At 41.2% G+C, this 12664-nt stretch overlaps 1 protein-coding gene across 1 annotated transcript in view; it reads left to right on the forward strand.

Moving 5' to 3' along the window:
• The window catches only part of als2b (alsin Rho guanine nucleotide exchange factor ALS2 b), a 59119-nt gene that overhangs the window by 8822 nt on the left and 37633 nt on the right, over nt 1–12664 (forward strand). The window contains exons 5-7 of the mRNA XM_052130404.1: nt 6114–6290; nt 6797–6944; nt 9781–9949. Of these exons, the coding sequence (XP_051986364.1) occupies nt 6114–6290; nt 6797–6944; nt 9781–9949 (494 nt within the window). The remainder of the gene's footprint in view (nt 1–6113; nt 6291–6796; nt 6945–9780; nt 9950–12664) is intronic.

Below are 12664 nucleotides of genomic sequence, written 5' to 3' on the forward strand. Positions count from 1 at the left end.
CCGCAAGTCTGATAACTGGACACACTGCCGAACAAAGACAGTTCTGCACGTCGAAAAGCAAGCCTGAGGTAAGTTAGCTTACAATGTTATTTGCATTCTCTATGGGTTCCGGGAGGGCTCGCACTAACGTGCTTTCATACAGTACGTGACCTTGTGCAGCGATTGGTGGAAAGAAATATACCTCTATTAATAATATTTAACAAAGTGACTTCCAATAATTTCCTCAGTGCATAACTTACTTGATTCCACAGACATATTCTCCATCTGTAAATGTTAGAAAGTTATGCAAATATTTCCATTTTGAGGTCATGAGTGGACGAGCCTTCAGCAGGCTAAACTTCCGTGAACGAGCATGCGCGCCGAACAGACGGAGCGCAATAGAATAGGAGCGTAATAATTCTGACTAAAATATACATTAACACTAAATAATAAATAGATTTTGCTAATATATTTGTTGTTGATGGTGAACATAAATGTGCTAGAGAATTTCAAACCTACAAGTGTATTTTTATGATATCAGTTTTGTTTTTATTTTCATTTTAAGTTTAGTAAATTTTACTACTTCTTTAAAAAGCATTATTTTGTTTTTAGATCGTAATGTTTGCAATGTTAGAGTGTAATGTGATTTGACCCCTTTTTGGATAGACTGAAAGGTTGCATTCACTGTTTGTTTTCATAGCCTTCAATATGAACATTGTTTGTAGGACAATATTTACCAGGATATGAAATAACTTTTTTTGTTTAAATTAAATACAGATTTAAAAAAAAAAAGAAAAGAAAAAAAAAGTTAAATACTGAGATTATACCATCGCCATTTAGCCCCAAAATTCAGATTTCTTTGGCAATTGCCCAGCCCTAACTTATGGCATGCTTTAAATGCTGAATTTCCATTTTTAGCTAAGCAGTAGGCTAATGATAAATTAACAATTATCCGTTCTGCATTAATAATTCAATTTGTTTGAGCCTGGAGCAGAAATGCTCCCTTGCGAGGAGCGGTTTTTACGGGCCCTTGAGATTCTGGTTCAGGCTGAAAAAGAAAAAATAATGTGTTTTGTGTAAATACTAGCCTCCACACATTAAAATGGCCCCCATATTTTGTATGTTTTATGTGTTACTATATTTTCAATTTATTCTTTGTGCAGCAAATGTGAAATGAATGAGAAAAATTAAAATGTGCTATATACAGTATATAAAGTCGATTGGATTGGATTTTTTTTGCTGCCGTATTCTTCTCACCTTTTTTACCCCTGACCAGTTTTCATGCCTGTGATACGCCTGGCCGTCGAACGCGAACCATAGAAAGGGTCGATGTCGAGGGCGAATTGAGAGGTGGAAGTACGCGTCCTTCAGGTCTACCGCTGCGAACCAATCTAGATGCCAGACGCCAGACAGAATTTGTTTCTGGGTAAGCATTTTGAACGGGAGTTTGGACAAGGTCTGATTGAAAACTTGCAGGTCCAAGATCGGTCGTATGCCGCCGCCTTTCTTGGGTACAACGAAGTAAGGGCTGTAGAAACCCTTCTTCGTTTCGGTCGGAGGGACAGGCTCTATCGCGTCCTTGATTAGAAGGGAGGCGATTTCCTCGCGCAGGGAGGAACGAACGCCCACGAAGGGGGCGGAGACCTGGCAAACTGAATTGCGTAACCGAGTCGGATGGTCCGGTGCAGCCACCGTGACGAGCTGGGCAGTGAAAGCCATGCCTCTAAGCTCCGTGCTAGGGGCACCAAGGGGACGAGTATTTTGGACGTACCCGGCAGGGCTTCGCAGCTGTGCGGAACAGGTAACGCGGCGTCGGGAGGCGCTGTGGCGTCCCGAGGCTCTGGTGCTGAGAATAAACTCAAAGCACTTACCTTGTTCCGCGCACCCGGCAGGGGGCGGGTTCGTGACTGAGGAGGAGGTCTGATGCTGGCGTCCTCTGGACTCGACTGAACCGGCCGGCCGGGGAACAGTCGTGGGGCTGAGGGCGGAAGCACCGCGTCCTGGGCGCCGAGACTGTTGAGGCCTGAAAGCAAGGTGCCGTGAGAACGGCATTTGCAGGCCATGTGACCCAGAGGTAAAGGAAATAGCTCTTTTATTGAGAATTTGGGTACCGCAGCCCCCGTCAGTGGGTGTGGCAAATGAAAAACAAAAGATTCTCCTCCCGGCCCTCCACCGGGGGATGGAGCATTCTTACCATCTCCGGAGCTAACTTCTAGTCCTCTGGGTCCGCTGTCTCAGGGATGCCTGGGAGCCTTCCAGGTCCTCGACGGGGTCCGTGAGGCAGGGGGCGTATGCTTCCTGCGGTTTGCTCGACGCCGGGGCTGAGAGCTGGGCCCAGGTTGGGGCGGAGCAGAAGGTCTTCTGGCCGCGGGAGGACGCCCTCGGCGAGCAGGTGGGGCCTGGGCCGTGGCGGCAAGCTTGCGGCGCAGCATGATGTGCGAAATGGCCTCCGTCTGCTTCTTCATCAGGGAGAACTGCTGGGCAAAGTCCTCAACGGTGTCGCCGAAGAGGCCGAACTGGGAGACAGGGGCGTTGAGGAAGCGAGTCTTGTCGGCTTCACGCATCTCAACCAAGTCCAGCCATTGCTGACGTTCCTGGACCACCAGGATGGCCATCGCCTGCCCGAGAGCCTGCGCTGTGACCGTCGCTCTCAGGGCGAGGTCGGTCGCTGAGCGCAGTTCCTGCAGCGTGTCGGGATCAGGGCCACCCCCGTGCATGTTGCAAAGTGCCTTGGCTTGGTGGACCTGCAGGAGAGCCATGGCATGCAGGGCGGAAGCGGCGCGTCCGGTAGCGCTGTAGGCCTTCGCGGTGAGCGAGGATGTTTCTCTACAGGACCGGGAAGGGAGTACAGGGCGGCCCCGCCAGGTGGTAGTGCTTCCGGGACATAAGTGGAGCGCAACAGCTCTATCCACCTGGGGGATCTCCGTGTACCCGTGGCGCGCTCCGCTGTCAAGGGTGGCGAGGGTGGATGAGCAGGTGGCGGTGCGACGAGTGGAGAGGGGTGCTCTCCACGAAGACGTCAGCTCATCATGCACCTCCGGGAAGAAAGGAACCGGGGGGGGCGAGGCTGTGAGCGGCGCCCCACGCCCAAGAACCAGTCATCCAGCCGTGATGGCTGTGGGGAGGATGGAGGGTTCCAATCCAGGCCCACGCTTTTGGCTGCCCGGGAAAGCATATCGGACATCTGCGCGTTGGCCTCCTCCTGGGTGTGCAAGCCCAAAGGCGGCAGCCCAGATGAGCCCTCAGCATCAGAGCCCACGCCCTCCGATGTCGCGGCGAACTCATCTGCTTCCATCGCAAGAGGGTAGGCAGACTGGCTGTGAGGCGAGTCTCGAGCGGGGACGGAGTCAACGAGCGTGCCGGGGCGTGGGTGGTCCGAGGGGGCGTACCTGGCGGAGCTGCACCCGCTGCCATCCCCGAATCGCCTCCATCGCCAGCCGCATCGTCCTCAATCCCGTGGGAAGAAGGAGCGACGCGGGGGGCGGCTGGAGTGGCTTGCTTACAGTTGTAAGCAAGCCGCGACCGCAACGTTGTCATGGTCATGTTCTCGCAATGAGAACATGAACCATCCACAAACGCAGCCTCGGTGTGATCGCTGCCCAGACACACGAGACAACGCCTGTGGCCGTCGGAAGCGGAGAGTACTCTACCGCATCCAGAAACAACACAGGGGCGGAAAGGCATCTTTAAAAAGACGCGTCCTTAAAAGGACGTTCAACGCCGCTGTGTTTTTGCTCTTTTAGTGGAAATTACTCTTTTAAATAAAATCACTCTTTTATGAATGAAAGACTCGTGAGAGATCTTTCTTATCTGCAACTGTCGATGCGCTCAGGGGCAGGAAGTGCACAGCCGTGCAAACAGGAGAAAGCCGCTATTGTGCCCCGTAGAATCCAACAGCTTGCAGCAGAGGATAGCAGGAACTCGGTGTGTAATACGCAGCAGTCTGCAAACACGACCATCGGCTCCGAAGAAATTTTTGAATGAACTCCCGTATTTGCGCCGCTTAAATACCCGTATGTCGGGGGGCGGGACATGCAAATACTGGTTGCCAACTCTCATTGGCCTTTTTTCATAGATCAGAGGTGGATATCGGCGCTCAAGAGAGACCCCTAGTGTCGCTTCTCTGACACAACGTGGAGAGAGCGACAGAAGGGGAACTGATATTTTGCCATTTTTATGAAAAGGCACATTTTGTTCTGGTCAAATGAACTAACCCTTAGAGAACTTGATATTGATGACCTAAAAATTCAATGTTTTGTATACACCTGAATTGAAGGTGCAAGGAAAGTATACCTTTATATGGTTTTTTACACCAGTTTTTTTTTTTTTAAAGAATGAAACCAACGTCTTTTTTAAACTAGATTTTTTTTATAGACTTCTCATGTATCACAATGGACAAGTGTATTTGTCAGTGAGCCATGAACTTGAAACATGTTTTACTTTCTTAGATTTTCACGATTAGTTCTCACCACTGTACTATAAGTACAAGTATTATGAACTATGTGGTTTTTATTTTTTACTTTTTACTTTTGTTACAAAATGTAAAGTTTTACCAAAAAAACAATTGGTCAATTGGTCACATTAGTGATGTTGATATTTACTATAGTAAAAAGTCGTTTCATTTCACGAGTCACCATTATAATAAACAGAATGTTCCTCTTGGTGAAGCTAGTGTACTTTACTCATTACACAACAATGTTTCTTGTTACCAATGTGAGTACTTTGCAGAAGAACAGAGTTTGTTCTTACAGTAGTTAGAAGTCTTGAAATACTTCAAGATCGTTGTAGGTATAGTGAATTAGAATTTGCTTTTTCTTTGAATCAACACATAAAAGTTTTAATACAATGGTTTGTTTCTGATATAATCACCCACACCACTCATCAGTACAATGGTAATTCCCCCCACAATAACACCCTTTGAAATCCTCACTCAACAGTCACATTAAACACTAATAGGTTTCTCCATTATTTACCTTTCTCATAAACACATAATATAACAGGTAACGATACCAATACTGGTATCGTGTCTGATACCACGCTCATGTAATGGTACTCGTTCCAAAAACTGATACCATCTGACATACAGATTTCATTATGTAAACATTCAGCCTACAAATTAAAATCACATTATGTCCTAGTGAGATTATTTTACTGCAAAAGTTGTGATTTAATTATATAAATATATAGTGTCCATGAGTGGCGCACTGTGAATGTGAATGGAGACAATGTTTTGCGACTCCAGCTGCACGGAACTTTTAATCCTCCTTGGCATACAGGGAACATCGTCTTTTGCATCGAGCGCTCTGTTTGAAGCAGATGACAGCGAACAGAGAGCAAATTCACGAGGCACAAAAAGAGTACATACTTATTTAATTAAATAGCAGCCTTTGTGGTTTAATAATCACTTAGAGTCACTTAGCGACCTGCTTTTCTGGAGTGGGTAGCCCGTCATGACATCAGAGCAGCTTGGTCTTAACGACACAGAAATACTTCAAAATAAAAGCTCTGCCAAAATAAAAGCTCAATTTAAATGAAAAAGTATGACATAAATGAAATATTTACTGTTATACTACTACACCTAATAATAATAATTCTAATAAAAATAAATCAATTGTAATTGTATTATATTTAGGCAATATCTTACGTCTGCGATCCTCTGTAGTGCAGCAATTTATTTGATCAAATATAATTCAATGAATTTTAGTTTGTGCTGTGAGGTTCTGAATAAATGCACTTCATTTGATAAAAATAATAAAATATGTTGAAAATACATTTTTATACTTTCATTTGATTAAAGTTTTAATTAATTAATTTATTTAAACACCATTTTGATGATAAAATTGAGATAAAAAGTTATCAGAATCAGTATAGGCGCGTACCAAAAAAAAGTAATGGTACTCTGTCTCAAAATGGTAACATCCCAATTAAAAAACAAACATTTTTATAATTTTTTTTTTCTATCTCTTAGATATTGAATCTTTAAAATTATCCCTTTAAAATGCTTCACATCGATATAAACTCATTAATCAGCTTAGTAAGTTGTTGGGCGACTAGTAGACCACCCTGACCCTTCCCTAATCTGAACTGTACAAAACAGAACTCTCATGTCCATTTTGCATGTGTCAAAATCACAGATCTCTGGTGACCCGGCTGATCCTTTCACATGTAACTCTTTGATCCCGGTTGCCCAGTCCGTGACTCCAATGGGGACAGCACTAAATAACTTGATGGTGTCATGTGCCTCTGCAGTTGGGGAGCGTGTTGCATCCACATGTGAAGCGCTCTCTCTTAGAAAAGTGATTGGTTACTGGGTAAGTGTTAATAACCAGTTTTATGGGTTTTTTATATATATATATATATATATATATATATATATATATATATATATATTGCATTTTAAGAGAAATAAACAATCCAAGAAAGATACACTTGATATATTCAATAAGCATGTAAAAAAAAAAGTACATCATTACAAACCATTACCAGAATTATTTCTGTATTCATGTAATGTGTCTGAATCACAAACCTTAAATATCAAACTTATTTAATTTATATTATTTATTTAAAGTCATTTTCACGCTTGGTACTCCTATTTGTGTCTGAACCCATATTTCATTGTGCCCCTTACCCTGCCCCCACTCTTATGCTTGCACCCTGTGTTGTGATGTTCTAAAACACAATACATTGGCAAAAAGCAAAGATGATTTGGATAAGAATGATCTGCTTAATTAAGAATGATAACAGTACAGAACAGTTATCCATCTATCACTGACAGGAGCTGAGATTTGACCCTTGATCTTTGATTGGTGTACTCCAGGTTCCAGCAGAGGCGCATGAACGAGTCGAGGAGAGACTGCGTCAAGAGGAGCCAAAGCAGGGGAAGAAAAGCTCCAGTCTGGGGGACATCCGAGAGGAGGAGGCGGAGCTTAGCCGTCGCCTCTCTCTGCCAGGCCTGCTCTCTCAGGGTACACACCTTCTTCTCTTACACTCAGTGTACGATCTCTGTAAGTTTGCATGCAGATGTGAGTCTATGCTTGTGTTTTTATTAGCATGGCTTAGAGGTCGACTGATAGTGGATTTTGCCGATACTGATTACTAAGGTGGTGGAATAGGCTGATAATCGACTAATCAGCAGATAGTTTTAAAATTGGATTTTTTTTTAATGTTAAAAACTATTTATAACTATACTGTGTATATACCTCACTTTGTCGATAACTGATAGTTACAAAATTCAACTTTCTGCACCGATTAATCGGTAAAACCAATATATTGGTCTACCCTTTAGCATGGACTACTTGATGAGCTTCAAATGAATTACTCTTAAAAGAAAAGTTTGGCCCTGTTTGAATTTCCATTTGGCACTATTTGGAAAAGTAGTTGAAGAGCCCTATTTTGGAGGGTGTGATTAGACTGTGTGACTATTAAGAGGCATGATTGCTATTGTACGTGGCCTTTCATTAGTTTTTCATAGAGGTTTAAGCATAATCCTGTGCCATATGTCAAGACTTACTTTAGTTCATTCAGTTCAAAGCAAAGACCTGCAAATCTCTGCGTTTCCGACCTGTGACTGTATGCTGTAATGTTTTTGTCAATGACATGGCTTTTATTGCTGTGGCTCTTCAAATTTCTGCTGATGGCGCACATTGACAGGTGTCCTATATATTGCTGTTACAATGGTTATTGTAACAGCAATATATAGGACACCTGTCAGAGTGCCAATGCAGAGTCTGAGATGAAGGCATCGTATTCCACTGCATCGACTGAAGGTATTTTTGTGTGTGTAGTTGTAGTTGAATGAACAGTTATGTTTAGATTAGAAGTAGATTTAGGGGTGAATGTCACAGACACATATCCAGGTTATATTTTTCCCAGAATAAAATGAGAAACAATAAGTAAAATTTGGCATGAAGAAAATAAAACTTTGGTACCATTTATTTTTTTAGAATTAGACATTAGACATTATTTTCATGACAATGAATCACATTTTAACCACTAATTCTCAATACTGTAATGCTATTCTCATTATTCTCAACTGATGATAATTGTCATACAATTCTCTATAATTACTATAAAAACATACTGTAATACAATTATTAAAGAAAAATACTATTAAAATCTGCATAAATTAAGGCAGTACAATAAAAACTAAACTTGAATGTCTTTACAATTTAAAGTTGAAGTATGTAATTTTTTAAAACAGCTTTCTGAATATGCCACTCATCTGCAGTTGTTCAAACAGAGAATTTGTATAGCTCCACAGAGACAGGTTTTACGGTAAGCTATGAAAGGAGAAAGGATTTTAACACTGAAAAAGTTGCATACTTCAGCTTTATATTATATCTCATAATAACAGTGTGGTTACTGAGATTTAGTGAGTAGTATCTGGCTGGTCATGTGATTCAAACATACCATCCCCCATGAGGGGGACCCACTCCATGTAGAATAAACCAGCTTTTATTCACCTTATTCAGCCCCGCCCCTTTTCAGCACTCCGCTATTCTGAATTTTGTCATTTAAATTCCTGTTTGTATTGAAGCTACTAAGAAGAGTCGATCAAAATCGATTACGTGTGGGAGCACAGAAAGTATTTTTCATCAAGAGTTGATGGTGTGAGTCCACAGCACCCCTTTGCTATGTGAAAATGCTTGTGAGGTGTCAACTAATGTGATCAACTTGTGTCCACACTCAACAGCACTACCCAGTGCATTCTGTTATAACTGCCAGTTTTAGTTTGTGTGTTCAGGATTTAACACTGTATATATGGCCAGCAAAGCAAAACTTTGTGAAATTCGAATAGTATTTTTACTATTGGAATAATTATTGCAGAACGAATATTCAAATATTCGACTACTCTTTCACATCCCTAGTATTTATATAGTTGCACCCTTCCCATTTATAAAATCTGCTTAACTTAATTATAACGCGATGGGTGAGTGACATGAGAAGATGGTCAAAGGTGTCGTACGATATATTTTTAATGACTGTGTTGTCTCTTGGAGTTTCATGAGCATAGAGGCATATCAGCACGTCCATGTGTAGACGGTAGTTGGATGATTATGAAATGCTGATTGTGCATTTTCTCTTTTCTTTCATAATATGTAGTCAAAACAAGTTTATGTAAGGTCTCAGAAAACGTTCTGCTGCAGTACTTTGCATGTGTTTAAAGTAATTTACATTTGGTCAGCTGGGTTAGAGATTGTGATATAGGGGCTGTTTTAGATCTTGAAACTTTGGGATACCCAGGGAGCGCTGGAGAAACAATCTGAACCTGGTTTGATTGTCAATCTTCAAAAAACATGGTAAATGGGCTAGAAAAGGTGATTGTGTCAGTTCTGTGCCACCTGCAACACAAACACACCTTTCCTCATCTCCTTGCCCCCACCGGTGCGACAGATGGATCCCAGTGGGACTGGAATATAAATCAGCATGGCGGTGTGTGTGTGTGTGTTTTGCAGAGAGAAGTATCAGAGTAGAGTAGTGTTGGCTGAGTGTGAGGGTCTGCATCTTTTCTGTTAAAAGATTCATGTGAATTTTCTCTTTTCTGTTTGTTTCTGTTCATATGGCAGAACCAAATTAATGCATATTCAATGAACAAACTCCCATGAGTTCATAAAGGGGTTGAAATAAATTGTAAACCTTATTTTTTTTTTTTACGGTTTGTCCACCTTGTTGTCTGTTATGCTATCTTTGGTCGCATGTGTGTATTTTTGCATGTTGGTTCTCCTTTTTTTTTTTTTTACGCCCCTGGATATTGATGTTCCTCGCACTAATAAATGTGTTGTGTTCTATTATCTTTCTCAGTGTCTCCTCGTCTTTTGCGACGGACGAGCCGTCCCCGCATGCGGGCTGTTCCACTTGCTTCAGGAGGTGTACCTGTGGCCGACACCCACCTGCCTTCCCTGCAGACAGAAGTGTGGAGCTGGGGGCAAGGCCAGGAAGGGCAACTTGGACATGGAGACCTTCTTCCCAGGTCAGACTCCATACATCAGCATGAGGTGTCCTGAGGTCATCTAAAACGATTTGACATTTTTTTAAATCTTGTTTATTAGGGCTGTCAGTTGAATGAGTATAATTAATAAAAAAAATTAAAAAAAAAACTTTTTTGAAGACAGAGAGTGAGTCAGCTTCACAGATGGAGTTGGGAAGGTCATTCTACCAACATGGTATGATGAAGTCGGGGAAAGTGTTTTGGTGCCTCTTTGTGTTGGTACAACAAGGCAACATTCCTTAGCCGACCACAGACTTCTGGTGAGCGTGTAGCTCTGCAGAAATTATTTTAGGAATGCTGGAGCAAACCCAGTGACTGTTTTGTATGCCAGCATCAGAGCCTTGAATTTGATACATGCATCAACCGGCAGCCAGTGGAGAGAGACAAAGAGTGGCGTAACATGTGCTCTCTTTGGTTCATTAAAGACCAGACGTGCTGCTGCATTCTGGATCATTTGCAGAGGTCTAATTGCACATGCAGGGAGGCCTGCAATGAGAGAGTTACAGTAGTCCAGTCTAGTTATGACAAGTGACTGAACAAGCAGTTGTGGGGCATGTTCAGAGTGGAAAGGTCTAATCTTCCTGATATTGTAGATTGTAAATCTACATGATCTTGCGGTCTTTGAGATGTGGTCTGTGAAATTTAGTTTGTTATCGATGGTTACCCCTAGATTTCTGACTGTTTTGGAAGGCGATACTGTAGTTGTACCCAGCTGCATGGTGAAGTTGTGTTCAACAGCAGGGTTGGCTGGAAATACGAGGAGTTCGGTCTTGGCTGGGTTTGAATTGCAGGTGGTGTTCCTTTATCCAGGCCGAGATGTCTGCCAAGCAGGCAGTGATTCGAGCAGTCACTGTGGTGTCGTTGGGCTGGAAAGACAAGTAGAGTTGCGTGTCATCAACGAGGCAGTGGTAAGAGTCCCAGTGATGTTGTGTTTATAGAGAAGAGGAGTGGCCCAAGCAGTGATCCCTGAGGTAGCCCAGTAAGTAACTGATGTGGCTTGGATACCGCACCTCTTCGGGCTACCTTGAAGGACCTACCTGAGAGATAGGTAGTTCCTGTAATGCACAGAGTTTATGTTCAATAAAATGGAAGTAAAGAATAGATTGGCTTCTAAAGGCTCTTTTTGTATTGTCTTATGAATGCTTTTCTCATCTGCCACAATAATATTGTGCATTTTAATTAGGGATGCACTGAAATTTTGGCCACCGAAAATGGGATTTTTTGTTTTGGCCGAAAAAGTCTCCGTAGGGCACCAACTCCCTAGGAGGGTACCATCTTACCCTAGGAGGGCACCAGAAATTCCACCGGATGCCCTTCCTCGCACGTTATACGTTATTCAAGGACCCGAAAGCAGTTGCGGAACACAGACGATCGCTTCACGCTCATATTACGCGAACGTGACAATCCTCTTGACCACTGGCGCATGAACAAAGATCGCTTTCCATTGCTTGCGCGGAATGCACGCAGGTATTTATCTGCCCAAGCACCAGCACAGAGAGAGAGAGAGATTATTCAGTGCAGTATCTCATGTTATTGATGAGAAGAGGAACCGTCTCTCCTGCTAGAAAGCTGAGCAACTTTTGTTCTTGAAGAGAAACCTGACACTTTTACTTAAATAGAAAGCAGTTCAATTTGCTGTGTATAGCAATTACATTAAAATTTGTTTAGCCCTGCAAAACTTTGTTCTTCACTTGAGGCTACATCTGTCATTTACTGTTTGGGGTTGGTTTTAGTTCTTTGTTTTGCACTGTTGTTTTGCACAATAATTTTATATTAAAGTATAAATACGTTTACATTAACAGAAAAGAGGCTCTCTGCCGTTCTGCCAGTTGTTATCATTAAAATGACTGTGTAGCATATTTCAACTTTTTGTATTTTCTAGAACGTTACATTTATTGGATAATTGGTAAAAAAAAAAATATCTGTTGAATTTGATTGTTAAAGAACTGAATAAAGAACAATATATTTAATATTGTTATAATATTTTTTCTGTCCAATTTTGGTGTGTTACTTTCAATAAAAGTGTGATCATTTTATTGATTTGTAGTTTTTCAATTCAGATTCATTAAATTCATGAAATTAATTAAAAAGTATAATATTAATACAATTATATTAAAAAAAAACTATTTTAAAATAGGTACTAAATTCGGTTTTCGGCTAAGTGCATCCTGAATTTTCAGTTTCGGTTTCGGCCCAGAATTTCAATTTTGGTGCATCACTAATTTTAATTATTTAAATTATATTAAAACATATATTATAGTTCTAATTATTGAATTATAAATTATTTGAGGGCCTTTTTCAGCAATATTAATATGCAATTAATTAGATTAATTAATCTGCATATAATGTAACACATTTGATTAAAAATGTAAATCGATTGACAGCCCTACTTATTTACTTTGGATTAACTTTGTCTATGAATTATATAAGAAAAGAATAATTAAATTAAATGACATACCGGCAATTAAATAAATAATTGACAGCTCTATTTTTTCTACATGCATTAAACTCTTTTAACTATATAAATTAATGGAATATTTTTACTTTTAAAAATTATATTCGATTAATTTAACTGAACTGCAAAAAGACAAAGGGTTATTAAAGTGGTAAAAACTTTAATGGCACCTGAAATATACACTTTATAAATTACTATATATACTATATGTATATATTACTAAGTTTTAACCTAAAATCTTG

The sequence above is a fragment of the Xyrauchen texanus genome, chromosome 7 (genome assembly GCF_025860055.1).
Source record: "Xyrauchen texanus isolate HMW12.3.18 chromosome 7, RBS_HiC_50CHRs, whole genome shotgun sequence".
Taxonomy (NCBI): Eukaryota; Metazoa; Chordata; class Actinopteri; order Cypriniformes; family Catostomidae; genus Xyrauchen; species Xyrauchen texanus.